Source organism: Strix aluco, chromosome 22 (assembly GCF_031877795.1).
Source record: "Strix aluco isolate bStrAlu1 chromosome 22, bStrAlu1.hap1, whole genome shotgun sequence".
NCBI lineage: Eukaryota > Metazoa > Chordata > Aves > Strigiformes > Strigidae > Strix > Strix aluco.
The window spans coordinates 3,510,500-3,534,961 of record NC_133952.1 but is presented as its reverse complement, the minus strand read 5'-3'; the positions used below and the strand labels follow the sequence as shown (position 1 = coordinate 3,534,961).

General features: G+C 39.8%; 2 protein-coding genes across 4 annotated transcripts; one reads left to right on the top strand and one right to left on the bottom strand.

The window, feature by feature from the left end:
* Nucleotides 1-102: 102 nt before the first annotated feature.
* On the bottom strand, nt 103-17,464 carry SDF4 (stromal cell derived factor 4). 3 transcript variants are annotated; one of them, XR_012626138.1, is made up of 9 exons: nt 17,315-17,403; nt 16,101-16,442; nt 14,813-15,178; nt 8,154-8,290; nt 7,548-7,661; nt 4,334-4,492; nt 3,040-3,215; nt 2,192-2,394; nt 1,338-1,459 (listed from the first exon to the last, which is right to left on the bottom strand). XR_012626138.1 is itself a non-coding variant. In XM_074848404.1 (8 exons), the coding sequence occupies exons 3-8, from the start codon at nt 15,118-15,120 to the stop codon at nt 1,283-1,285; spliced, it is 1,071 nt and encodes a 356-aa protein (XP_074704505.1). In that variant the 5' UTR covers nt 15,121-15,178; nt 16,101-16,442; nt 17,315-17,403; the 3' UTR covers nt 103-1,282. The 3 variants fall into 3 exon arrangements, 2 of the variants coding, with proteins under 2 accessions (XP_074704505.1, XP_074704506.1); XM_074848404.1 differs by lacking the exon at nt 2,192-2,394 and having other exon boundaries at nt 103-1,459; XM_074848405.1 differs by lacking the exons at nt 2,192-2,394; nt 16,101-16,442 and having other exon boundaries at nt 103-1,459; nt 17,315-17,464.
* Nucleotides 17,465-17,642: 178 nt separating this feature from the next.
* B3GALT6 (beta-1,3-galactosyltransferase 6) lies at nt 17,643-23,958 on the top strand. The gene has a single exon (XM_074848406.1). The coding sequence runs from the start codon at nt 18,008-18,010 to the stop codon at nt 19,049-19,051; it is 1,044 nt and encodes a 347-aa protein (XP_074704507.1). The 5' UTR covers nt 17,643-18,007; the 3' UTR covers nt 19,052-23,958.
* Nucleotides 23,959-24,462: the final 504 nt, after the last annotated feature.

Here is a 24,462-nt window from a genome sequence, read left to right as displayed (position 1 = left end):
ATGAAGAAAAATATTTAATGAAAAAAGATATATGTATATAAAAAGACTCTGATACAAGCCATTTAACAAAAACAAAACAAAAAAAGGAGAGGGAATACTGAGTCAGAAACAGACAGCAATACTTATATTTACATTATATTAAGAGAATAAATTTAATCAAATATAACATCTTACTCGGATTTTCAGGCAACCCTTCAGAAAGAGGGGTTTTTACAGTAAAGATGGAACCAGAGTAAAAATAAATTTTCTATTTTAGACAGTAGTGGATATGACCCTTGTGTTACCAGATGCTTTCGGAGATTACCCAAAACCAGACTGATTAAAAAGCTTCCCGGGCGCTGACGGTACGTTGCTCTGGCAAAAGCAGTTCAAAAGCAAAGCCTGTATTTCCCCCAGCTTCATCATTCACGAGTTCATCAGCATTGTTGATTTGCACAGAGGCAAGTAATTATACTAGTTTTAACAATGAATTTTAGTTAAGTAGTAATCATACACCTAGGTGAATCCCATTGCTTATGTTTTAAAAATCAAATTTCATTCTAAAATGGAACAATGGGAAAGTTTCTTTGTGAACTTGATGTTGGACAATCTCAAGTCTCTCACATTCCCAGTGCAGCTGCAAACACACGACCTGTCACACTATAACCAGTTCTCTTTTTAAAGTAGATGCAGAAGAGTTTCTCTGTAACATTTAAACTAAGTTCTTCCCCACAGCCCCTAAAGATAGTTCAGTGATGGAAGGAGAACTTGTATTAAATTCTCAACAATATGTAAGTAGGCTGAGATACATTGAGGAAAATATTGTAAGATTAGCCAATCAGTCTATGTATGGATATTCTCATGAGGTCAGAACACGTATTTGAACCACAATCCCCTTTACAAAAAGCCAACTTTTTTCAGTGTTATTTGTGATTTCCATGGATCAGCAGCTATGAGGGCAACAAGAAGAGTTAAATATTTAAGAAGCCTCCATCAAACATGATTAGCCAAAAGCAGCTGAAACTTCAGCTGGATTAACTGTACAAACCAGGGTGAACTGATGTAGATGCCCCATTATTTATGGGCCTGCTTTTTCCCTCATACTGAAGGCAACAGAGCTGTAGATCTTATGTATGGACGGAAGTTTTTTAAGTCTAGGACAACACACTGTAGGCATATAACACAGATAGCAGCAAAGTAATTTTCTGTCTGTTTGGGGGTTGGATTTTTTTCGTTTTTTTCTCTTTTGGGGTTTTTTTTGAAAGCAAGAAAGTGCTTCAGAGCTCTGGAAAAGTGAGCGGGATCAGAACTCCTCATGGACGTTACGTGCATAGTCCATAAGCTTGCTGCCTGTGAAGTATTCACTGTATTTCAGGATCTCCTCCAGCTCTAAGTGATGATTTTGATTTTCATCTGCTACTGCGATCATTTGCTTCGCTTCATTTAGGGCATTGTATTCATTCATAGGATCCATATATTCCTAAAACAAGTAAAAAAATTATTTTCAATCACTAAGCACACATTTCCACACATCAGAATTAAGAACTTTAGCTGTATGTAAGCTTCAGCAATTACAAGACCAACATAAGAGAACAGAAGTCATCGAAAATGGTGTTAGCATTCTCTTTAACAGGCTTACATCTATCCCCTAGCTACTTTTGCAGTCACCACTTCCTTGGCTGTTCTAACAAAAAATCCAGATTTTCTCAGCTTATGCCAGTGTCTACAATAAAAATATTTTTGACATTTTGGTTGCAAACTAAACTCACTATCAAATCTGGTGGTTTTTGTGAAGAAATACCAATTCAAAATTGAAAAGTGGCACACTATTGTCTGTCTGACCTAAATTTTCTTGTTTCTGGAGATAATCTTCTCAGAACTTTCTTGTTCCATTTTAAATGTCTGTAACGTCTGCCTGGTAGCAGAAGGTCAGAAGTCTCAGACACAAAGTATTTTGCTTCTTCACTTAACTTGAAAGAGATTGAAAGTTTTCAAGCAGTGCACTTTAGTTTGTGATGTAGAAAACTCAAGATTATCTTCAATTTCTTTCCAGAAGATGCAACACCTATGTGCATGCATCTATGTGTGTATACGTATGCAAAGACTTCACGGATAAAATGGTTATTTTTAGAAGAAAATTCTCAGTAAAAAGGCTATTAACATTGTCTATGTCACAATATAACTTTACCCATATTACCACTACTGTTCATACCCACATATTCGCATACAGAGACGGTCAGGAAGTTTAACATTCATCCTGTCTCAGGGAGAAGACCAACATTTTAGAGGGTGTCCTTTCATGCTGCCTGTGCTGCAGTTTGAATTCTGTCAGGCAAAGTACATTCTTACATCCAGAAAGGCAAAAAAGCCAGAAATGAGCCACAAGCCTCTTCCATTGGCCACAGACTGCCACAACTATAGGGTGCAAAATATTTCATGTTGTTTGGTAGACTCTTCTACAGACAGAATTATTAAAAGAAAGCCTTACTTCTGCAAACCAAAGTCCCAAAAGGCCACAAACTAGAATTCATGCTTGAATATATTGTTTTTTTTAAAAAAAGAAAAACATTCTGAAAGACAAGAAATCTCTGCTATTTTCTAGGTTACTGGGGCCCCAGGGTTTGTTGGTCGTTGGGGCTTTTCGGTTTATTTATTTTTTTTGTAATGAATACATAGGTTGCCAGTTACTTCTTTTGCAACTGAAAGCATGACTCATTGTCCCATTAATGAGTGCACCTAATGAAGTCTGTGACTTGCTTATTTTCACGCGCTCTGTATCCATACAAGTGTATGTGACAAAACCCCCTAAAAGCATACCTATGAATAGCAGTTACGCTAGGAAATCTCCCCCTCCTCTTTAACAAAAAGCATAACAACACTATCTGCAAGCACTGTAGAACAATACAAATAATCCAGAGTTTTGTAAAGTAGACACACACACTGTACAGTTAATTCAAAAATGTTTGGACTTCATATTCTCTAAAGCAGTTTCAATCCTGTATTTAAAAACCAACTACCGGTTTTAAGAACACTAGAACTAACCATTTGAGGGAGACTTACCTCCAACTCTTCCATTGTGACAATACCATCGTGGTTAGCATCAATGACCTCTTCAAACTCCTTCCTTCTGTCTTTTACCCAGTCATCATCAATATCCTGAGCTTGCTGGTTCTCTACAGTACCAACAGGTAATGAAATGAACTCTGAAAGGGTAAGTTTCTTATCTCCGTCTTGATCTACAACAGAAGTACACAGTAACTGAAGAGTATTTGTTTAATGCCCATTAAAAATGAGAAATTCCTTCATGTCAGAGATGTCACTGGTACACTCTGCCTGGCTTCAGAAGCCCACAATCCTGACTCTAGCACAGAACAGTTACCATTTGTATCTTTGGTTAACCGAAAACCCTCTGCATTTTGGTACATACACAATGCTTCAGAAGGCTAAAAAAACATATGCTCATCAATATACTAAAAAAAAAAGAATTTTGCTGGACCTGAAGGACACACCAGGTGGCAAGCTGGGCTTTTCTTATTCTTTTGACATTGTTGTTTATTTTTTCAACAATCTACTGCAACAGAAATTTCCTTCCAGCTGCATCCAGCCTCCCCTTATATCAGCATTCAGGTAAATTAACTCTCACAAAAGACCGCATGCTGGAGTTGTTCTGTCTGTGCACATCACACACTCAGGTATCACTGGAAACTCTTCATATTTATTAAGCTATCAAGTAGAAAAGTCATAGTTCTCTTTTTTTAATCTAGGTGTTCTAGCAGTTTTAAATATGCATCGCTATTGACTCAATAGAAAAATACCACGTGTGCCAATACTTATGAATTTAAACAAAAATAATTGTTTTCATAGAAACCTCAACCATTTATTTCCACTTTCATGACTGTACGTCACAATTCTTACCTGGTTGCTGTACTGGGGAAGTACAAAGCAAGTTCCTCATGGAACATTCACACCAATATATTTTGTAGTATTTTATTATTCATCAAAACTTTTCTACTCTTGATACAATGACCCTACATTGCAGCAGCACTTCAGTATGAAGCAGTGTCAGCTGATCTTCTCTGTATGAAGTACTCAGAATATCTTTCTAGCATATAATGTTGTGCTGTTCTTTAACAACCAGAGACTAAATTTAGTCTTGAGAGATGCACAGACAACTCCACAGAGATGCCAGCGTTTGTACTAACAGTTTTCCTTACTCATCACATTAGAAGATGTGTAAAACAGAGCAAATAAGATGTTTCAGACTGACCCACGACAGTGCAATGACCTAACATCTACTCAATAAAATGGTTTGCAAGTAAACAACTCCCAAGAAACGTGTTTTAAAGTGGCATACCCAAATCTCGGATGATTTCTTTCACCATGAACTTCAGCATTCCCCTACTATGTTCTGGATGAAGAAAGGACAAGAATTCTTCTTCATTCAACAACAGATCAGGAGGTGGGTTGTCAGCTTGGTACCACCGATCCTTCAGGTTATCTAAAACTTCCTGTGCTAGAATTTAAGAAAAATATTTAAACTTAATCATGTTCAATCTATTTAAAGTTCTTAAAATATATCTTCCCCTGTGACTCAGCTGTTTAAACAAGGATGACCTGTGAACCTATTTTACAGTTCAACTCCCAGGGAAAGTAGGTGCTGAGGGGAAACGAAATGCAATTAGTTTCGTCTAGTTTGTGCTGAAACACTAGGAAAGATCCTTTAATCAAACAACTGAACTGAAATTAGGAGATGAAAATAAAGATTTAGCTACACTTGTATCAAAGCTTCAATATATCAAGTGAAAACTATTGTCCTACCAGTATTGTTAGCTGGTTCTGGTAGGAGATATGAATAATCCAACTGTGTTCAGTACTTCTTGTTCTCCTTTCTTGTTTTCATATTTTGAAGACAACTACCAACAGAAATCTTTCACCTGCCTGAATACCAGTAGTACCTTTTTTCTGAACAAATCACTTTTTTTCTACTTCAAACCAGTCCTGTGCATTGAAAAAGCCAAAACATTCTTCAAATTCAAAATATTCCTCAGATTCACTATCTCCGTGTATTGCAGTTGTGACACTTAGCTAATATCTACAAGAAAGGATGATGTCAACCAATTCTTTTCCTACCCAAACAATAACCACAGAACAAACCCTTCAACTTTAGCATGTTTTCTTCTAAGACCAAATACCATGACTATCATTAAATCTAGAAAGATGTTTCTGACCTGTGAAGCACCGCTGTATTAAACAGATTATAAAAAAAAAAAACAAAACCAAAAAAAACCCAAAACACCAAAGCCTAGTTTTCACATCAGTCAACCATACATTTCAATGGACAGCTGTTCTTCACAAAGCAGCTAACTGAAAAGGCAGTATAAACAAAGCCATAAAGCAGAGGACTAGGAAAGCTATAAAGAGACTTCTGTCATACCTCTGCTCCTCCCTTCTCCCTTTACACTGTCAAAAGCTCAGAATTTAAAAGAATCACCTACCCAGACAGAACTTAGATCCTTAGATTCACATACATTATTCAGTATTTCAGCCTAAAAATGTGATTTGTTGGAACTAGGAGAGATTTAAGAGGATAGATCTACAAAAGAAAGTTTGGAAACATCAAGAATAGATGCTAAGCCAAGCACCAAGAAATGCATTTAGTTTTCAGTCACTTCAGGGTACAAGTGCTTATTACTCCTTCTGGCTACCTTGTCTATTCTATACCAGAAAGCATTCTGACTTCAGTCCTGCACGTGTTTTAGTTACCACAATAACTTAATAAAGGGAAATATTTTTGCTGCAAGGAGCAAATGCAAGTTTAAGTACAGATGTATGAACAGATACATCAGCATCAAAATCACTTTACATTTCCACTTCTTTCATTTCAGCTTCCACCACGCAGACAAGCACTTTTTAAGTTAATTTTTCCTAAAATCAACTGAGAATCATAATTTGTGCTTGAATTTCCGCTAAAACCATACATCTGATTTGAAGAAAAAAACACCCTGCAACACACAACGTGAATATTGTGTGCACCTAGTGGTCCTGAACATAACCAAACAGGAAAAAAATACCTGTATAGAGTATTCTTTTTCTGGTGTAGGCATTTTCTAAATGACACACTGGAAAAACTACTGTCTAGCACACCCTGCTATCTGCAAAACAGACTAACACACACAAACCTGAAGCATTGGCTTTTCACAAGTTTTAAAAACACTCTGAAAGACTACAGTCTCCAGATAATAAACTTTTTCAAAATTTAATAAACTGTCTTAAATAGCTCCTGCATGCTTTTGGTTGATGAGTTAGAAGAGGGAAAAAAACTCCAACGGTTACATCTACATTTTTCAACTAGTTGCAATTAAGAGTTAAGTCTTCAGTGAATGCCTACGCTTCTTAGTCTTAAATGAAACTCAGCTGTCAGTCATCAGTTGAAACTGCCATTATCTGCATAAGTTAAATAAAGTTGTATCCCTAGTTTTGGCCTGGCATCCAAACTGTAGTGTGCTTCTGCACAAGACTCAGAACATGCCTTAAGATCCACACATTCAGTTATTTTTTATTATAGAGACTGAAGAAGAGTACTTCTACACTGCACTAGAGTATGAAAATAACGTTTTTGCCTGTCATCTTCAGGAAGCGGTAGATACCTAATTTGATTTTCCCAAACAAGGCTTGTTACCTAGGTAGAAAAATGATTAGGTACACACTTCCCTTATTCAGCAAATCTTTTATCTGATGAGCATTCCTGTAAACTGTAGTTAACCACACTGCCATAGAACACGCTGCGCAGGTGTTTTCCCTGCCATAAAATTCAAAGGCCCATTTGCATTTAGTTGCTTTTTGATAAATGGAAAATATAACATAACCCACTTTTAAATGACTAATTCCTGCAAGGAAAGTCTAGGGCTTTGTGTTTTACTTAACAGTAAATTTAAACACTTTTAGATGGTGGTGGGGGAGCAGGGAGAGTACTTTGTTAAGAGCTGTCACGTTTATACCAAGCCAGATTCAAATGAAAACTTCAAAAGTAATAAAGAACAAATGATCAATCTCTGTCTGCAGAGAACTTAGATGAAACATGAAACAATTGTTAGGCAACCTTATTAACTTCTAGTACGCTTTGCAGGCCCTAAGCACGTACCTATTTAAACACAACACTGTTTGGTAGCGCATACACAGCCCCCCAACTTTAGAACAGGAATCGTGTACAGCAGCTCCCTCTCATTTGGAGCAACAGGGGACCTGGTTCCCCCATTGACAATACAACGGTCCACAGACAACACGGGTCTGAAATTTTAGGAGACTGTTAAAAAACTGAAAACTATTCAAATCGGCAGTAACAAATAAGCAACCAAGAGTTTTCAGTGTTAAACAGTTACATCAAGAGTGTTGGGAAGGCAGATTTGAGTTGGAAAGAAATCTAGTATTTCTGTCTTATGACTTACACATTCTACATTTGCATAGAAGCAGAACAAGTGAAACATTCAGCTTGTATTAAGAACAGTTTTGACATTCAGGTTTTAGGAAAGTAAAAGAAAACGCGACACACACCGATGGTCTGCACTTACTTTCTTCATCTATTTTCAACTCTTCATTGTTTTTGATCTTCTCTGCAATCTCTTTTTCATTAAAGCCCTTACTTGCCAAAAATTTAATTTTATATTCATCCCAGGACACATGGCCTGTAAGAAAAAGCCATATCTCAGACATGACATAGCAAGCTTAAATGACAAACTTTTGTTCTCATTACTTAAAACAGTATGTGCTAAAATCTTTTGGTTCAGCACTATAATCATCACACTAAGCTTTATGAATGGCAAGATGAAAACTATCACCTGATTCACTTTTATGTTTCTTTAGACCAGACAGGCCTTGTGAAAATAACCTATTTATGTCACCGTCCTCCCCCATCCCTGGCAGAGCCACTGAACTTGTTATAATTTCCTACGACCACAAGTGAAATAACACAGCAGTCAACACAGAAGTACAATGCTGCCTGGAGCACGTTACTGTTTTGCTCACTTGTTTTCTGTATGGATCAAACCTGTTGTGATTACACGCAGGCCAAAGGAACCTGGATTTTGTCACAGCACATCTGAGGAACAGCCAGCAGGTTTGGCGACTAGCAACTGACTTAGGATGTCATGAGGAGATGGAGGAATCGTTCATCTTACCATCACCATCAGGGTCCACAGCTCGGAAGTGCATTTTATTCTCTTCCACAGCTTCCTGGAAATGTTCATCTGTCTTTTCCATGATCCAGCGCTGCATCTCTTTCGCACCTATCTTTTTATCATTATTTATATCCACCCTATGGATGAATAGCAAACAAGATTTAGACTGAGGGGTTGGGGGTGGTGATATATTTTTAGATTCTAAATTAATTACTTTATTCAACAATAACAAAAATAGGTTGCTACAGAAAAGAGTATATTTATAACCCTCTCTGAGAAGTTGCACATTCTTTGAACTACAGAGTAAACAAGTAGCAAGTTAGCCATTCATTTCACAATTACATTTAAGTAACCACAACATCTAGGTTACTACTCAGTGAAAAACATTCAGCTATACTTTACTTTGCTGTAAAGTTAACTCATTCCAAAATTATGTTTTGAGTAAATTTTTTTTAAAGTAGAGGAAACCACAAATACATCACTCACGGCATATTAACTCAATTCCTATTGGTTCAGAGCTGACAACTACCAGCTGCTTCAGACTTTCACTATTTTGAAAAATGTCTTCTCTAACATTCCTTCAAACCATGAACTCCCTCTCAATTTATCTTTCCAAGTCCTTTTTACCTTGATCTTCCAAGATCTCTGAAGTTTATTGATGAGCTGCCTCCCCGTGTCTACTTAGATCACATTACAACTGTCGTGACCATTAAAAACAACAAAAAATAATGTGAATAACCTTGGTGCAAGGACTTTTGAACTATTTAATACTTTGACTATAATACTTGTAAGTGGAACAAAACAAACAAATCAAGTTTCCTCTATTATACCTTGATCTCTGGCAACACATTACAAATGATAGTTTTTAATTCTTAACACATTTTTAAAAGTTCTGCACACACATTTCCATTAGGTTTCTGAGTTATCAGGCTCACTTTGCTTTGTCAAAGGACATGTTTGTACTCAGTGCTATTGAGCCACGGAACTAAACTTTTTCTACCCAACTAAAATGATCAGTAAAGTCCAACCTGACAATCCACTCTTCTCCTGAATGTACTACCAATACTGCTTTATTGTATTGACACACCGCTATATCATCAATTCCATTAATGCTTAGTTAATTAAAAAGAAGTTAATATAAAAATTACAATTGAAGAACAAATACTAAAACAGTAACATTCCACTTTAGGGTTTTTTTTATGCATATCATGAAGTATTTATTAAAAAAAGATGTAACGATATTTAAAACTGAAAAGACATCACTAACATTTCAGAGGCAAGATTCTATTTAAAGCATACCAAAACCATCCTTCTTCAATTAAAAAAAGAAAGAAAACCAACAAAGAAAAACACAACAAAAACCCCTAGCTCGACTCTGGTTTTTTTTATCTGTTTGTATCACTGTCTTAACAGTTCTGAAGTGTTAACATTGAAACTCAAGTTATTAAATATGTGATTTGCCTTTAAATGTCAACTAAATGTTAAAAGCTTAAGCCAAATAACAACCCCAGCACCTAATCTTCTACAACACTTAGCTGTATTAATAAATGCAGCATTAGTGGTTTTAAATACTGTATCACATCTTTCCACATATATAAGCACAGGCTCAGTACTAGCAGTTTTTCAGTATCAATGGCAAGACCAGTAAACTGTTCACGTTCCACTTGTGCCACCTTACACTCACCAGGTGAACAAATGTGGGTTTTGATATGGAATAGGTACTGTCAAAAATGAGAAGGGAAGAAAGACAAAGCACTTTCCCCTCAACATTTAACATTCTGGTTTCCTTAGATCAAAGCTATCAAACTTACTACTTCCGAGCTGTACTTTCCATCTAAATCACATTGTAACTAGGGAGAAAGGTAACAAACATCCCATTTATTGCGCTCTAGCTCATGAAAGCACACCTTTGTTCTGCTACCACAGTTCACAAGAAGTCTGCAGTGACTCAGATTTTCACGAACTAGCAGGCACCCACCCTCCAAGGTGAGCTGAAATCCTTTCAGTATCCATAATCAGCACTTCTGCTTTTGAGAGGAGCATTTACAACTGTATGAAATAAGGTGTGGTCCTGCTGGACCTGTGTTACCATCTAAGGCGATAAAAAAAAAAAAAAAAGACTGTCCAAGCTTCCTTAGATAACTGTCTCATTCAGAATGGACTACTGAAAACATTTCCACCAGAAATGACAAGCTTAGACAATTGCATGTTGCTGAACAACCTAACACTGGTAAGTCACGGAAAACTGATTTTATAACATGGTGATGGGCAATCAGTTTTCTGAGACAGATAGGCCTGAACACTCAAAAGATGTTAGTAAAGAATGATACATTCTAATGCACTTCTTAAAAAAATTGCCAAAGAACAAGTACTGGCAAGAAAGAATTTAAGTTCAAAAGAAGATGAATCCAAGCAAGAATATCATCCCAGATTATAACTTTGCTCAAACCTTCCTTGGTGAACTGTGTATAGAAATCTTGTGACAATTTCTCAGACTTCATGATGTACCAGCTCAAAAAAAAAAAAAAGTTTAAAAATATTGCTCTTTTTCTACAAGAAGCATAGTTTTCTGCTAAAGAATGCTATCTCAAATTTGTAGAAACTCAGGTATATGAGGTACTACTTCCTGAACTGACAGCAAAGAAAATTTTTTTTAAAAGCAGGGACTACCATTAGCATAAATTTGAATTACAAAACAAGACTACAGAGAGCAACTTACCTGTCTCATTCCAAACAAAATTATAGATAAACCACGGCCCAGACAGTAGTTGATGCAACGTGACCAATGCCATTAGTACTAACACATTTCAGTAATGGGCAGCATCAGACATAACAGCTCCTTATAATGTCTAAGTTCAAGGTTAACACTTCACCTACTATGCAAACTATACTTCATTAGCTATTCACAGCCTAAATGTTAATAATACCTTTGAGTAAGAAACAAGCAAATATGCTACTTTGTTAAGGAAAAAATTACAATTATCCTACAAAAGCCTATAGTAAGGGCTGTGTTGAATACAGATGTCAAGCCTGGAAGAACACGTTTTAAATACTTCAGCTCAGTTTCTCAATCACAAGCCATTAAAAACCAGATTTTTGTGGCCATCTTTCAAAAGGTCCACATCTGACAGTATTATCAATAAACACTGGCCACTCCAGTTTTCAGATTCATGTCTTCAGCTTCCTAAATGACAACATGGCAAGGCTGCCTGAGGTACTGGGCAGGGAGCAGGAAGGAAGTGTTCTTACATGAAGGACTAAAGGTCACAACTCCCTTGAGCACCTAATGCAGATCACTCTAGAGTCGGTTTCTGCTTCATCCAAATAATATCCAAATCCCAAAAAAATAAAAGCAGATCCTGAAAATAATTTTTAGTAATGGAAACTCAAGCAAAGCTCTACTTTACATGGTAGGAGGTATGCAAAATTTACTAGATCTATATTTAAACGTACAGGTTAGGAAAAGCACAAATCAGGGTGCACACACTACTTAAAACCTTCCAACAGCATACAGCATAAACGTTTTTTTAACTGAATAATACAAATCTTTACTCTAAACCAAAGATAACAAAACAAGAAAGCTTAAAATGTCCCCTTCTCCTCACTCACTATTCTACCTGCTGCTGTCCAACATGGGCTGTCATTTCTAGCACCTTCCTGCCACAGACAGGATGCATACCAGCAGAAACTCATACTGCGTTAGGCTGAGACAAACCTGAAATTAGGTCTTGCCCTATGTGCAGTCTGAACACAAATGGTCAGAGCTGTAAAGTCTCAGAGAGCCACATTTACAAGCATTGTGGGATTCAGAAGGCGTTCTGTTTTAGGAAACGGTAAGTTCATGACTTTTAAAAAGTGGGAAAAAAACAAACCAAAAAACCTCTGTACATGGTAGTATTTAACAGAAGGTCCATTGAAGCTTGTGACCTGATGAATGACCATCAAGGTAAGACACTCAGCTAACACAAAGATTTTAATTTTTAAATCACAGCTGCAGCTAAGTAGCTGTCAAAACATCAGCAAAATGCAAATGCTAGAAGGAAACTCCGCTTTCAAACTCACAGAGGTAGGTAACTCCATCACCACCTGACAGAAAGCCCCACACATTACATTCTTCTGTAATTGAATTTACCAGTTTTGTTCAGTACGGGTAATTTAAAGGATAACTGACCCTTAGAAGCAAGGCTCATCAAACTGCATTCTAGTACCCAATGCCATTGACTTAGCAAAATCAGTGCCACCATAAATACACTTGCTTGCTTTCAATAACATTCCTCCTTCCCTCCCATCAACACCCACCTACGCAAGCTAAACTACACTATACAGCAAATGAATTTTCTACAGATTCCAGGCTAATTTAAACTATTTAAATGGAGACGAAAGCAAATGTTTTTTTGGTAATTACAAGAAGTACAAGAGAAAGGCTGTCAAGTAAGCCCCCTCACAGATATTCTTGACCTGAACATACCTGAACACTTACCCCTGGGCAGGGAAAGAAGACTAAAAAGCTGCACCCAGGATTTTCTGCACCATGCCCTAATTTCACAGGGCAAAGTGAAAGTACTGGTTAACTTGTAAAAACCCACTTCTGTAGAAAAGTAAGGCTTGTCCTCCCAGTAAAGAGTGACTTCAGAAACTGAAATACAGAATTATGAAACGCCACTTGTCTTTCAGTCACATAGAGCTTGCTTGCCTAGAAAAACATGGGTTGGGGAGCTTTTCTTCCATGTTTCTACTTTATTTTCAGTAATCCTATTAGATAACAATGTATGCTTTGAATTAACTACTTTGTATCATCCTGGCACGTCACAGAATCTCAGCTGACATTAATTAAAAACACATTGTGTGTTTTCTTTATGTCTTCAAAGGAAATATTTCCAAAGCATCTGGAAGCCTGTGATTTACTAGCTTTTCAGAGAAGTTCATAGTATTTCTCTTTTCACCCAGCCTTTAAGAGTATGTCTAGAAAGCAATCAAATTCCTCAGAATTTTCTACATTTCTAATCTAATCATCTGACGGAATGCAATTTTGAGTATCTGAGTGAAGTTGATTCTGAATCCAAGTGGTTTAAGCTTCCTAAGACAATCGCTTTCATAACAAGTAGACAGAAATGATCAGGGTTTGCAACTGGCAAATGAAAATTTACTAACCACCAGTGGGATGTTTCCAATAAACATACAACAATAAAAAAATGAAAGCTTCTAAACACAATCTTAATATTTCTATATATCCTACCAATGAAGAGAGTGGTCTGCATAGCAAATGTAGAAATAACAGACTCCACCTACAGGAAAAAGACATTCTGGTTTGCCTATCTTCTTTAGCTACCTTTGCTCAGGAGAACACGAGAGAAAAAAAAAAATCCAATATTATTACTGATATTTTTTCCCTGTTAATGAAAAGTTTGCAGAAAAAAAGCTTTGTAAGCCTTCTCATTTTATCTCAAGTATACACACATCCCCACACCATCATCGTTAAGAGCACCAATGTAATTTAAGTTGTTCTAATAAAATTAATCTTCCATTGCAAAAATGCAAATAAAGCCAATTCTGCCACCTAGTGTCTAACAGTATGCCCTGATTTTGATTTCCATTTCAATTCTGTTAACTGACCTCCAAACATCTGACAGTTTATTAGATGACACAACCCTTACCCAGCACAAAAAGTGCTTTATAAACGGGAAAATGCTCTAATGTCTAAAAGTAAAGTTAATATTTTTATACCAAGTAAAGAGCTAGATGAAGTTTTCAAAAAAGCTACAGAAAAAATTAATCTTTCTATTCTCATGTTTCATTCTCATTCTTTTTTCTTTTTCTAAATTCTGAGGAGGTAAATGTTCTGTTAACAACATTGCTAACTGAATGAAGAAAGCTGTCATATTTTCTGAATTCTTGGTATGTGTAGATAGGCGTAATTATTTTTAACTTCCATGTATTTCATTTGAAACACTCGAATTTTAGACATGTGGCATCTACTAGAAAGTTTTATGAACAGAAAGCAACTGTTTGTTTACCACAATCTCACTCCATTGACTGTCCCTTTTCTTCCCTTCTGGCTTTACTATTTCAGTGTTTTTCCTCTGCAGTTATTTTCAGAAGTCACAACAGAAACACAACCACAATCCATAGGGAATATAAGACCAAATAATAAATAAGAAACTTAAGATTGTGAACTGAAACTAAACTTACAGCAAGGCAAGAGAGAGTACTACTGCTAGAACAAAACTGTAACAAACTCCCACCCTCACAATTCACTGCAGGGACATCCTGACTCTAACAAAGCCACTTCCTTACTAATTCCTTGATCTAAGGTACAAGTGTGATTGATTATTTATTGAGCCAGGAAACCAAGAAAAATTTTCATACCTCGAGAGGCTAGGTAGGTTTTTTCACATAGAAACAGTATGTTTTGTCATAAGTTTTACCAGGCCACAGCACCAATCCCATATATTGATTGTGACTCTCAACACATCCATCCTCGCTCCTGAGAATGATCTATACAGGTACCTTAATACCTTCATAGCATGAACACTGTGCTTATAGTACAATGCTTTCCCCCTCATCATTACAATTTTTAAATATTACAGAAAAATTTGCAAATTGTACTCTGAAGATCAGAGAAAGAGGCTGCACTGTTCCTGGCAAAGTACATAACTTACTTTGAAAAGATGACCATGAGTTTCTTCCTATTTTTTCTGGGTTCTGAATCTTCCTCAAACTCTTCCATCTCTTTTCCTAGAAAAACTTCTTGATGAAATTCTTTGTTAAGATGTCCATCCATCTCCATTTTGACCCCGTTCAAGTGATCTGGAGGCAAGATCTCATTCTCATCTTTACTGTCAGCTGGCTTTTCCTTGAGGGCTGAATTATTTGCAGGCCTTGCATAAACATCCATTAGAAGAAATACAAACAGAAGGGACAAATACAGAGATCCCAAACTGCAGAGAAAGGCCTGTCTTGACATCATTTTTTCCTTTTTATTCAAAGTATTGGCCGATTAAATTACTGTGAATGGATTAAATGATCTAAAAACAAAATGGAGAAAACACATGGACATTAAACTCTAGAACATTATGTCACTAATAGAACATCTCCTAAAATTCCGAAGAACTTACAGACACACACACAATTATTTGCCATGAAAGAATAAAAAAGACCACTAAATAATAAATACACAAGAAATTAATCTGTGTCAGTTTTCAGTCTGCACAATTGTAACCTCTGTCAGAGGACTTTGGAAGATAACATCCTTTAAGTGGCCTAGTTCTTCTCTGAAAACCGTCTTCAGGCATTATGGTGTGAGCTGACCTGACAGCTAAAACCCAAACATGGACTGAGATGTCAACCCAGCCCATGAAGCACACACTGACCGAATGTGCAGCCAAAGCTGAGCTGTGGCAATGCCCCTGACACCAGCATTGCACTTCCAGCAAGCTGCAGAAACAGCCACGACAGCACCACAGATCTCATCACACCACCTCTTTAAAAAGACTGAAAGATGTAAAAGGTCTTTTTGGAAAGAGGTGACCGAGAGAAATACGATTACAAATGCCATCACATCAAGTGGAGCTGGAAACACACAGGAACCAGCCGGCAGGAAAAGCAACCCCAGGGGCGGACCTGTCATGACCTACTTGGCGGGGCGTGAAAATCGCTGCCACATAACGAGTTCGCAGACCGCAGGGACAGCGAAAAGGGCCACAGCCGGACACCCAGAGCGTCGGGGAGCACAAAACCCCACTGACCCGCGTCGAGGAGCACAAAACCCACAGAGGCACAGCAGAGCCCTGGGCAGGGAGTACCCGCCCAGCCCGCGGCAGGACTCACAGCCCGGTCGGCGATGGCTAACTCTCCACAGGAGAGGGGGAGCCCGGCCGGGGCTGCCCTCCCCGGTCTGAGGGGCAGCGGCGGTCCCGACCCCGCTCCAGAAGGGCCACACGCACTCACCCAGCTCCGGGGCGCTCGGCGGCCTCCGAGAACGGTGACAGGCCGCGGGGAGGCCCAGCTTCGGCCTCGCTGCCCCGGGTCCCCGCGGCGGCTCCTCACGGAAGGACGTCAGCGGCGCGGAAGACCCCAAGCCCACTCCCGCCCCGCAGGCCCGGGCGAAGGGCGGAGAGCGGACCGCGCGAGCGCTGCGCAGGAAGTGCGTCAGGACGCAGTGCGTGCCTGAGGGGCGGGGAGCGGCCATCTTGGAGTCGGGCAGCAAAGGGCCCTCTCCCGCTTGCGGCAGCCATTTTCCCTCCCAGCGTGTCCCCCCGGACCCAGCCAGTGTCTTGGGGCTCCCGTGACCTGGTAAAATAGGGAAGGCAAACCTCCGAGTGCTAAAAATTCCTAACGTAGGCGCTCATCTGCTCTCTCTTACCTCAATTAATAATAAAGCAGACCTTCAAGCATGAAGAAACCTGTTAAATTCCCCATCAGGTCCCTTTTCCAGGGTATACCCTCCAGTTTTGTGCTTATCGTTCACCTATTTTGCTTGAAAGCACTTGATACAGAGAAATGATTACTTGTTTTAAGATTTACTTATAGAAAACTGCTTAGCAACTTACTTATTTCTAGCAAGTTATAGTATTACTTATAGTATTTTTTAATATCGCTAAGAATCCTGCTTGCCCAGACTGTTCTGTGGAATTTTACCAAGGACTGTGTCCATCAAAACAAAGCAGTTTACTGTGAAAATCTACCCAGAACTGCGGTGTTCAGCAAAATATCATGTTTTTGTCCTTGAGGAACAGGTGTGTTCTGACTAGTTGGGCCTCAGTAATGAGTAAAGATAGCCATATACAGATTGTAGAAGTTTCATTGGCTCCCTTAAATAAGATAGGATGAGTAAACCGGCTGAAAAACATTTTTGTTGTTCAAGAAATTGGCTAAGAGAATCTGCGCATGCTCCAGGGAAGAAAACAAGGTGAGAAAGACTACGAGCCTTCCTCCCAAAGATCCCCGAAGAGGACCACCAGGAGGGAAGGCGCAGGTGCAAAGATAACATAAACTATTGACATCAGCCTTTCGAACTAACCCAGCCTTACTCATGCATGTTTGTGTTATGTAATCCAATGAATATGTATATCCACACTCTGTAAGTTTTTGGTAAAATGTGCGGTGGGTGTGCAAGCTTTGTGGAGAAATCCCCTTGCACCCCGGCGCCGGAGTAAACATACCTGCTGTATAACTCTATCCGAGTTGTAGAGTCAGTTTTCCGCAAATCACACTTAAAATACGTGCTTTTTGTAGGTAACGCGCCGCTACCAAGCCTTACGAAGTCAGACCAGCTCGCTAACACACGACTACCTAACACAGCGAGGCAGCACCGCCCCGCCCCAGAGCTCCCCTCAGGGCTGAGGCGCAGCGGCCCCAGCGCAGCCCGTCGCCGGGACCCACAACAGCCGCCGGCGCGGCGCGCCCGGAACCAAAATGGCAGCGCCCGAGCCTCGCCTGCCCTGCTGCAAGATGGCGGCCGCAAGGCGCCGTCCTGCGCGGTCAGGTGGTGCAGGGCGCGGCCCCGCCTCCTGCCCCTTCCCCCGCAAGGCGAGCGGCGAGCGAAGCGGCGGCCGCGGCACGCACCGAGCCCGCGCCGGAGGCCCAGCAGGTAGGCAGGGACGGAGCCGCTCCTCCGCCCGGCCTGAGCCGGCGCTTCCCCGGGGAGAAGGGGGAAGAGGCAGGAAGGAGGCATGAAACCACCGCTGAGGGCCGGCGGAGCGCGGTGAGGGTTCCCACAGGAAGCTTGTCCCCTCTCGGCGACCGTCAGCCGGGGGTGGGGCTCCTGCCGTTCCCGCCTAAACCCTCGGGGGGCGGGGCCTGGAAGGGAGGGGCCTCCGGGCGGGGCCCGCTCGCCCCGTCGAGGCCCAGCGGCCATGAAGCTGCTGCGGCTGCTGTGCCGCCACAAGACGGCCCTGGGCCTGGGCGGCCTGTCGCTCTTCGCCGTGGTGCTGCTCTACCTGGCCAAGTGCACCTCCGAGGGCCTCCGGCCCCTGCCAGCCCCCCGCGGGCTCCCGCACAACCAGCCCGCGGCCCTGCCGCCGCGAGGTGTCAGGGGGCCGCAGCCCCCCGCGGCTCCGCCGCCCTCCCCGGAGGAGACCGCCTTCCTGGCCGTGCTCATTACGAGCGGCCCCAAGTACAGCGAGCGTCGCAGCATCATCCGCAGCACGTGGCTCTCGGCCGCCGGGCGTCCCCCCCACGATGACATCTGGAGCCGCTTTGTGATCGGCACAGGCGGGCTGGGGGCAGAGGAGCTTCGTAGCCTGGAGCTGGAGCAGAGCCGGCACAGAGACCTCCTCCTTCTGCCAGAGCTGCGGGATTCCTACGAGAACCTGACTACTAAAGTCCTGGCCACGTACGTCTGGCTGGATCTGCACCTGGACTTCCAGTTTGCCCTGAAGGCCGATGACGATACCTTCGTACGCTTGGATGTGCTGGTGGAAGAGCTGAGAGCCAAGGAGCCGCGTCGCCTCTACTGGGGCTTCTTTTCTGGCCGCGGTCGAGTGAAATCTGGTGGCAAATGGAAAGAGAGCGCCTGGGTGCTCTGTGACTACTATCTACCATATGCTCTGGGTGGTGGTTATGTGATTTCTGCAGATCTGGTGCACTATTTGCGTCTTAGCAGAGACTACCTGAACATGTGGCAGAGTGAAGATGTCTCCCTGGGGGTGTGGCTGGCTCCCATTGACGTGAAGAGAGTGCACGACCCTCGTTTTGACACTGAGTATAAATCACGAGGTTGCAACAATAAGTACATAGTAACTCATAAGCAAAGCATCGAGGACATGCTGGAAAAGCACCAGACCCTGGCTAAAGAAGGAAAGCTCTGTAAGGAGGAGGTTAAGCTCAGGCTTTCCTACATGTATGACTGGGGAGTACCTCCTTCACAGTGTTGCCAAAGGAAGGATGGCATCCCATGAAAGTCTGAGGAAGGAAAAGGCAGAATGTTGATGGACTCTCTCAGCTCGGTTACTGTTACTTGGGGAGAGTCCCAGTAACTAGGGCTTAAAAATTACTCAGAAGATTTTGCACGATTCATTGTCACGATCAATGAAACCCCGAAACTCCTAAGAGCTACTGATGTGGCATGATATAGAGATGTTTGAAAAAAAAAAAAGAAATAAGATGAGAAAAAGCATGGAAAGGCTCATATGATGGGATTGAAGGCAAATAATAGGTTGCAAGATATGGATAGTACAGAAAATTTGGGGGAGATAACCTGAATGAAAAGATGCTGGAAGATTTTTAACAGATTCTAAGATTTATTTGCTAAAGATCATGACAGGCCTTTATGCTATCTATGAGATTGTGAAACTAGCATCTGCTGTTTATTTCTTGGCAAGGAAGAAGTGTCAGTTTGGCAAGGTTTGAAGATTCTAATGGGGCCACAAATCAGCTGCTATTGCCAGTGGAAACTGGTGGCTGGTTATTGACACAAGCAGTCAAGTAAAGGGAACAATTTTACCTAGGATGTTTGTGTTAGGGGAGGGAGAGAGTCTGTTCTTTGACAAGTGCTCCGATTTACAAGAATGGAATTATTAGACCTTCTGTGTAACTTGTCTCTAAGCTTGTTGTTGCTTTAAAGACATCATGTACATAAATTATCTGGCAGCTACGGAGTAAGTCTATATTTAGAAAGGTGGATGAGTTATGGTATTTGGCAGATACAGATTACGTTATCTTATTTTGGGGGCAAATAGTTATGCTACAAAGCTACCCTTCAGTTATTAGGTGGTGTTCTTAGTTTATCCTCCAAACACACTGTGTATGAAGAAACATTTCCTCTCCCAACAGTAAGTAATCTGACTGACTACTACAAGGTCAGACATAGTAGGCTTCAGATTTACATTGTTCTGGATTACTTCTGTAAAGTGTAAATTAGCAGGATTAGGTCAGTGGAAGCTATTCAGAGTTCAAACAAGATTGCCCTAATGTGGGTACCTCAGCTAAGAAAGTAAACTCTGCAAGTAAAGAAAAATAGGTTCCCCCACCCCCCAGATTCCTGTTTGAGGAGAACCTTGTCTCTCTTTTTGGGAGATACATCGCAATCTAAGGAGACTAATCCCCCAACAGTCACATCTAGATGCCCAAAGATAGACTGTGTGAATTCTCTCCTCTCCAATAGCACCTTTTAGTGGAACTAAAAGTAATTTTACAGGAGGTCTAAGATAATAGCCCAAGTGATATGTCAGTAAATGGGATTATGTCCCTTAGACCTGTCTACAAATAATTCTAGCACTGGCAGAGCTCGTCAGCATCAGATGCAGCATTGAACAGTAAACACAGACACGACATTCTTGGCTGTAGAACAGATAACTTACAAAATTTCACCATGTTATTTATCTTCACACCTTTTGGTAAGCCTGTAATTCAAACATTGTTGAATGGCAGGTGCTCTAACACACAGAAATAATTTTTTTCCAGTACTAGTACAGAGCTACTGACTTCCAGTAAACTTTGTCAGCTACAGATCTTTCAGTATAAGCAGAGTTTTTACTTTTATGCCTGAAGGGCATTCTTACTTATCAATAATAATATTTACTGTTTGTTGCACACTGCACTTTCATACAATTTAATTTCCTCCACTCCTTAGGTCAGTGTCTGTTCCCACCTGCAGGAAGTGACAAATTGCAAAGAGGGAAAAAGAAAAAAAAAAAAAGGGTGCCAATATCTCTCTATTTTTGCTTCTTAAATTAGCAAGGTAACAATTCATACCAAAGGAATCAAGTATGGGTTTTTTTGTTATTCTTGTTTTGATTAAGTTATTGAGGATTAAGAAGAGTCTTCTGCAGAGGATGATAATTCTCTATTTTGGAAATTCAAAGAAATTTTTGACTTCTAAAACAAAGTTAAGATAGTGAAAAAAAGTTATTTTAGCATGTGTCCATTCTACTGCATGCTTATGTATTGACAGGCAGATGTGCTTTTCAGCAAGGTATACTACTCTAAAACAAGACTTCAACAAGATTACAGGAAATTTAAATTGGTTTTAACATTTTAAAAAATGCCTATTTGCCATTTGGGGTTCACTAGTATTGTGTGTATATATGTGATTAAATGCTTGTAATGTGAGTATTTATTTATAATTATTGAAAATGTGTTATGTATAGGAAAAATAAGATAGTTAAATGTCATTTTAAATTTAAGGAGGTACTGTAACGTCCATGAGAATTACATATCAAACAGTGCTTGAATTTGTTGGTGTACAAGCCATTATTTAAAGTACTGGGATCCAAACTGCAGATGAAAAGTCTGCTGCATGTCTCAAGCTAGTAAGAATGTACTGTTTATCCACTGCTATCAATAACTGTGTCCATGGAAGCTGTTTACATTGTTGACTTTGACTATCCCTACCCACAACTCCCATCCCCAGCCCCCCCAAAAAAGTGTTTTTCATTGCGAGCGAAATTAATGGCAGAGAAACGCTGGACCTGCCGAGCACGCTGCCCGCACACTTGCAGGGTGAGTGAGGCTCAGGAATGATGGTGACCACTCTTACACACTCGCTATCTGGATCTTGGTCTGACACAGCTTCCTTGTACCCTTTTCTGTTTAAGGTTACGCATGTTTTGCTCTAGTTGCAAATGAACAAATTAACAAGGAAGGTTTGACTGATTCTTGTCCTTTGGTAGGTGGTTTTAGTTTTCTTAGTAGGCATTCACTTACTGCAAATACAGAACTTAGATTTCAATCCCAATTAACTGGGAAATTCCACAAAAGTAAAAGATTAAGTTTTGAGACTTTTGGTATTTTAAAAGCAAACTGAATCATTTAGGAGATAGCAGACATCCTACATGTGTGGAAAACATTAACTAGTGCAGGATTATTTTTTAATATTTTAGTACAAAGAATTTGCATGTGAAAGACCTATTAATGTTATTTTGAGTAATCAAGAAACATCTGTGTATTGCATGAGTGAGTCACTAAAAAAGTTTGTCCAAAATTGAGCCCATTTTTTCTAAAGCAAAATATAAAGCACATTTTGAATAACGTAAGAATTGAATATTTTAGAAGTAGTAATTGAAGGCTGTCTTTCATACCTTCTCAGGACTAGGTTCCATATTTCCTGACACCATCTCAGAAGTCTCAGATATGATGTTTTTATACTTGAAAACCATAATATAATCTTTGTCCCTCTCCAGAGTCGGGGGAAGAGTCTGACTTCAGTGGGTCCAGCATTTGGGAGAATGTCTATGTGCTGCTGAGAAAAAAAGCAGGTTTTGGTCTTTATAGCAGCTATATTAGAGTGCAAAGTTTTGTTGTGGGCCTTAGTGAAAACAAAATCATCCAGGAACAGATTTATCTTCTTTTTTGTAGCCATTCTTAGCGGCAATAGGTTAGTGATGTGTTGGGCTTTTTATTTTTTTAAACAGTGTTTCTGCTGGTTTTCAAGTTTTCTCTTCATAAATAATTTGCATTTTTAATATTATTGTTAGTTTGGGGGAAAATTATCACCCTAGCTTTTCTAGATATCAGCATGTTACGCACTGTAAGTTCAGCAGCTGTGTCAAGTCTATAAGTTTATGTTGGCATCCATTCAGGACTACCATTGAGTTGATCTGTAACACTATTGAGCTTTTTGTTATTATTTACAGATTATTTTTTAAATTACTTTTTAAATCAGGCATTTAGCATTCTACCAGAGCTAATAGATACAGTAGAGAAATGAATCGTTCATGATGTGCCCTCTCTGTGATCGTATCTAAGACTTGATACTGAAATATTTAAAGCTGACAATGCCATAAACTCAATTAGAAAGTTGATTTTATTTTCCAGTGATTTTTAAGTTATGTGCACCATGACTTAATTACTTCAGTGTGTAAAAACAAGTAGTTAAACCATTAATTGCCATACTAAATAAACAGTTCCACTTAAACAGCATCAAGCTTCCAAGAATGCCTATAGTCAGTTCAAGATTTAAAAAAGCCACAAGCCCAACTTACAAATTATTATTCCTGTCACCGAATACTTTATTTTCTAAAAGTCTAGCCTTGTTCACATGAAGTGTGCTCAAATACAGCTTCTATGTGTCATGTTTTTGACAAATGTTACATTTTCTGTAGTTGAAATGCCTCATTTTTGAGCATTTACATTTGTATTTCATATCTGTTAACGCTAATGTTTTGGGGGGTTAAGGTGCTAGCTTTGCAGATTTGATTAAAAGCCCAGCAGCATGGGAAGGTGATTAAGAGTTGCATTCCTATTAGTTTCTGTTCAGCTCAGCTCCAGCATCAGAGCTGAAATATGGTTTTGGTATTACTGTATGCTTGACAAACTGTCAACACCTACACTACTACACATTTTACTTAGAACACGCTGCCTGCAAGACTCAAATCTGTTGCTACATGTACCTGTGTAAGATATGCTTTTACCTTGGAACTGGAACTACTTTATGCCAACATAATATGCCAGTTATTACCTTCTAATACAGACTAATTAGGTAATGTCTAGTAAAACTTGGAAACAGATCAGTCTGTTACTCGTAGCCTATCTGAAGCTGAAGGATACTACATAAGTGTGCCTTTATGAAACAGAATTAGCGTGGGGTACTGTGCTGAGTATGTTTTAAACAATTGAATGAAATTGCACATTTTTTGCAGCCACATAACTTTACCATTTGGGGGTGGGGTGTGGCACACAGTTTATTTGCTCAGCATTTATATAGAAAATAAACTGCTAGAAACCTGAAGCTATCTGTGATGATGAAAACTCTTGGTAATTGCGTAAGCGTATTCTGTGTGTATTTATGTCCTCTCATGTATGCCTTTATTGGCCAAAGGATCTGTGTGCTGTGATTTTTAATAAAAGACTTTTGCTGTATAGGTGATCATTTGGTCTGTGTAAGAACTGATAGAAGTGTGGTTATTTGAATCTCATTGTGCCACGAGGGGCGGGGAGGATTGGCTCAGTCTTAAGCAATTGCACAAAAATGCTTCAGTTAGTGTCAGTAATAATGACTGATCAGCATGCTAGAGCCCTGAAGTGAATAGTGGCCTAGAAGGAATGCCACTGGGTCACACACGTATACATAAATACTTGTTCATCCTAATTTTGTGTTGGTGGCAATATAGGAGCATGGCTTAAACTGTAATGCAGTCAGAAAAAGGGTTGCTCTGACTAAGAAGTGTATTGATTCTGGTCTCAGCTAAAAAGTATTTCAAGCAGTTAGACATCCATAAACACCATTGGCTGTAGTTCTGTTTTATGTTAAAAACCCAAAATACTAGCAACATTCTGACAAAGAATTGAAAATATTTTCAATATAACATCTGCTCAAATCATTTCAACACTTCAAGGAGCTTAAATAGCACTAACTTTCTGCTGACAAAGT

What these genes read in the sequence shown, in the direction of transcription:
- SDF4 (XM_074848405.1), bottom strand. Translation starts at nt 15,120, where the DNA reads ATGATGTCAAGACAGGCCTTTCTCTGCAGTTTGGGATCTCTGTATTTG. An exon ending in GTTGAAAATAGATGAAGAAA is followed by an intron (nt 4,493 to 7,547) that starts GTAAGTGCAGAC and finishes CTTAAATTCTAG; the next exon opens with CACAGGAAGTTTTAGATAAC. An exon ending in TCACAATGGAAGAGTTGGAG is followed by an intron (nt 1,460 to 3,039) that starts GTAAGTCTCCCT and finishes TACTTGTTTTAG; the next exon opens with GAATATATGGATCCTATGAA.
- B3GALT6 (XM_074848406.1), top strand. Translation starts at nt 18,008, where the DNA reads ATGAAGCTGCTGCGGCTGCTGTGCCGCCACAAGACGGCCCTGGGCCTG.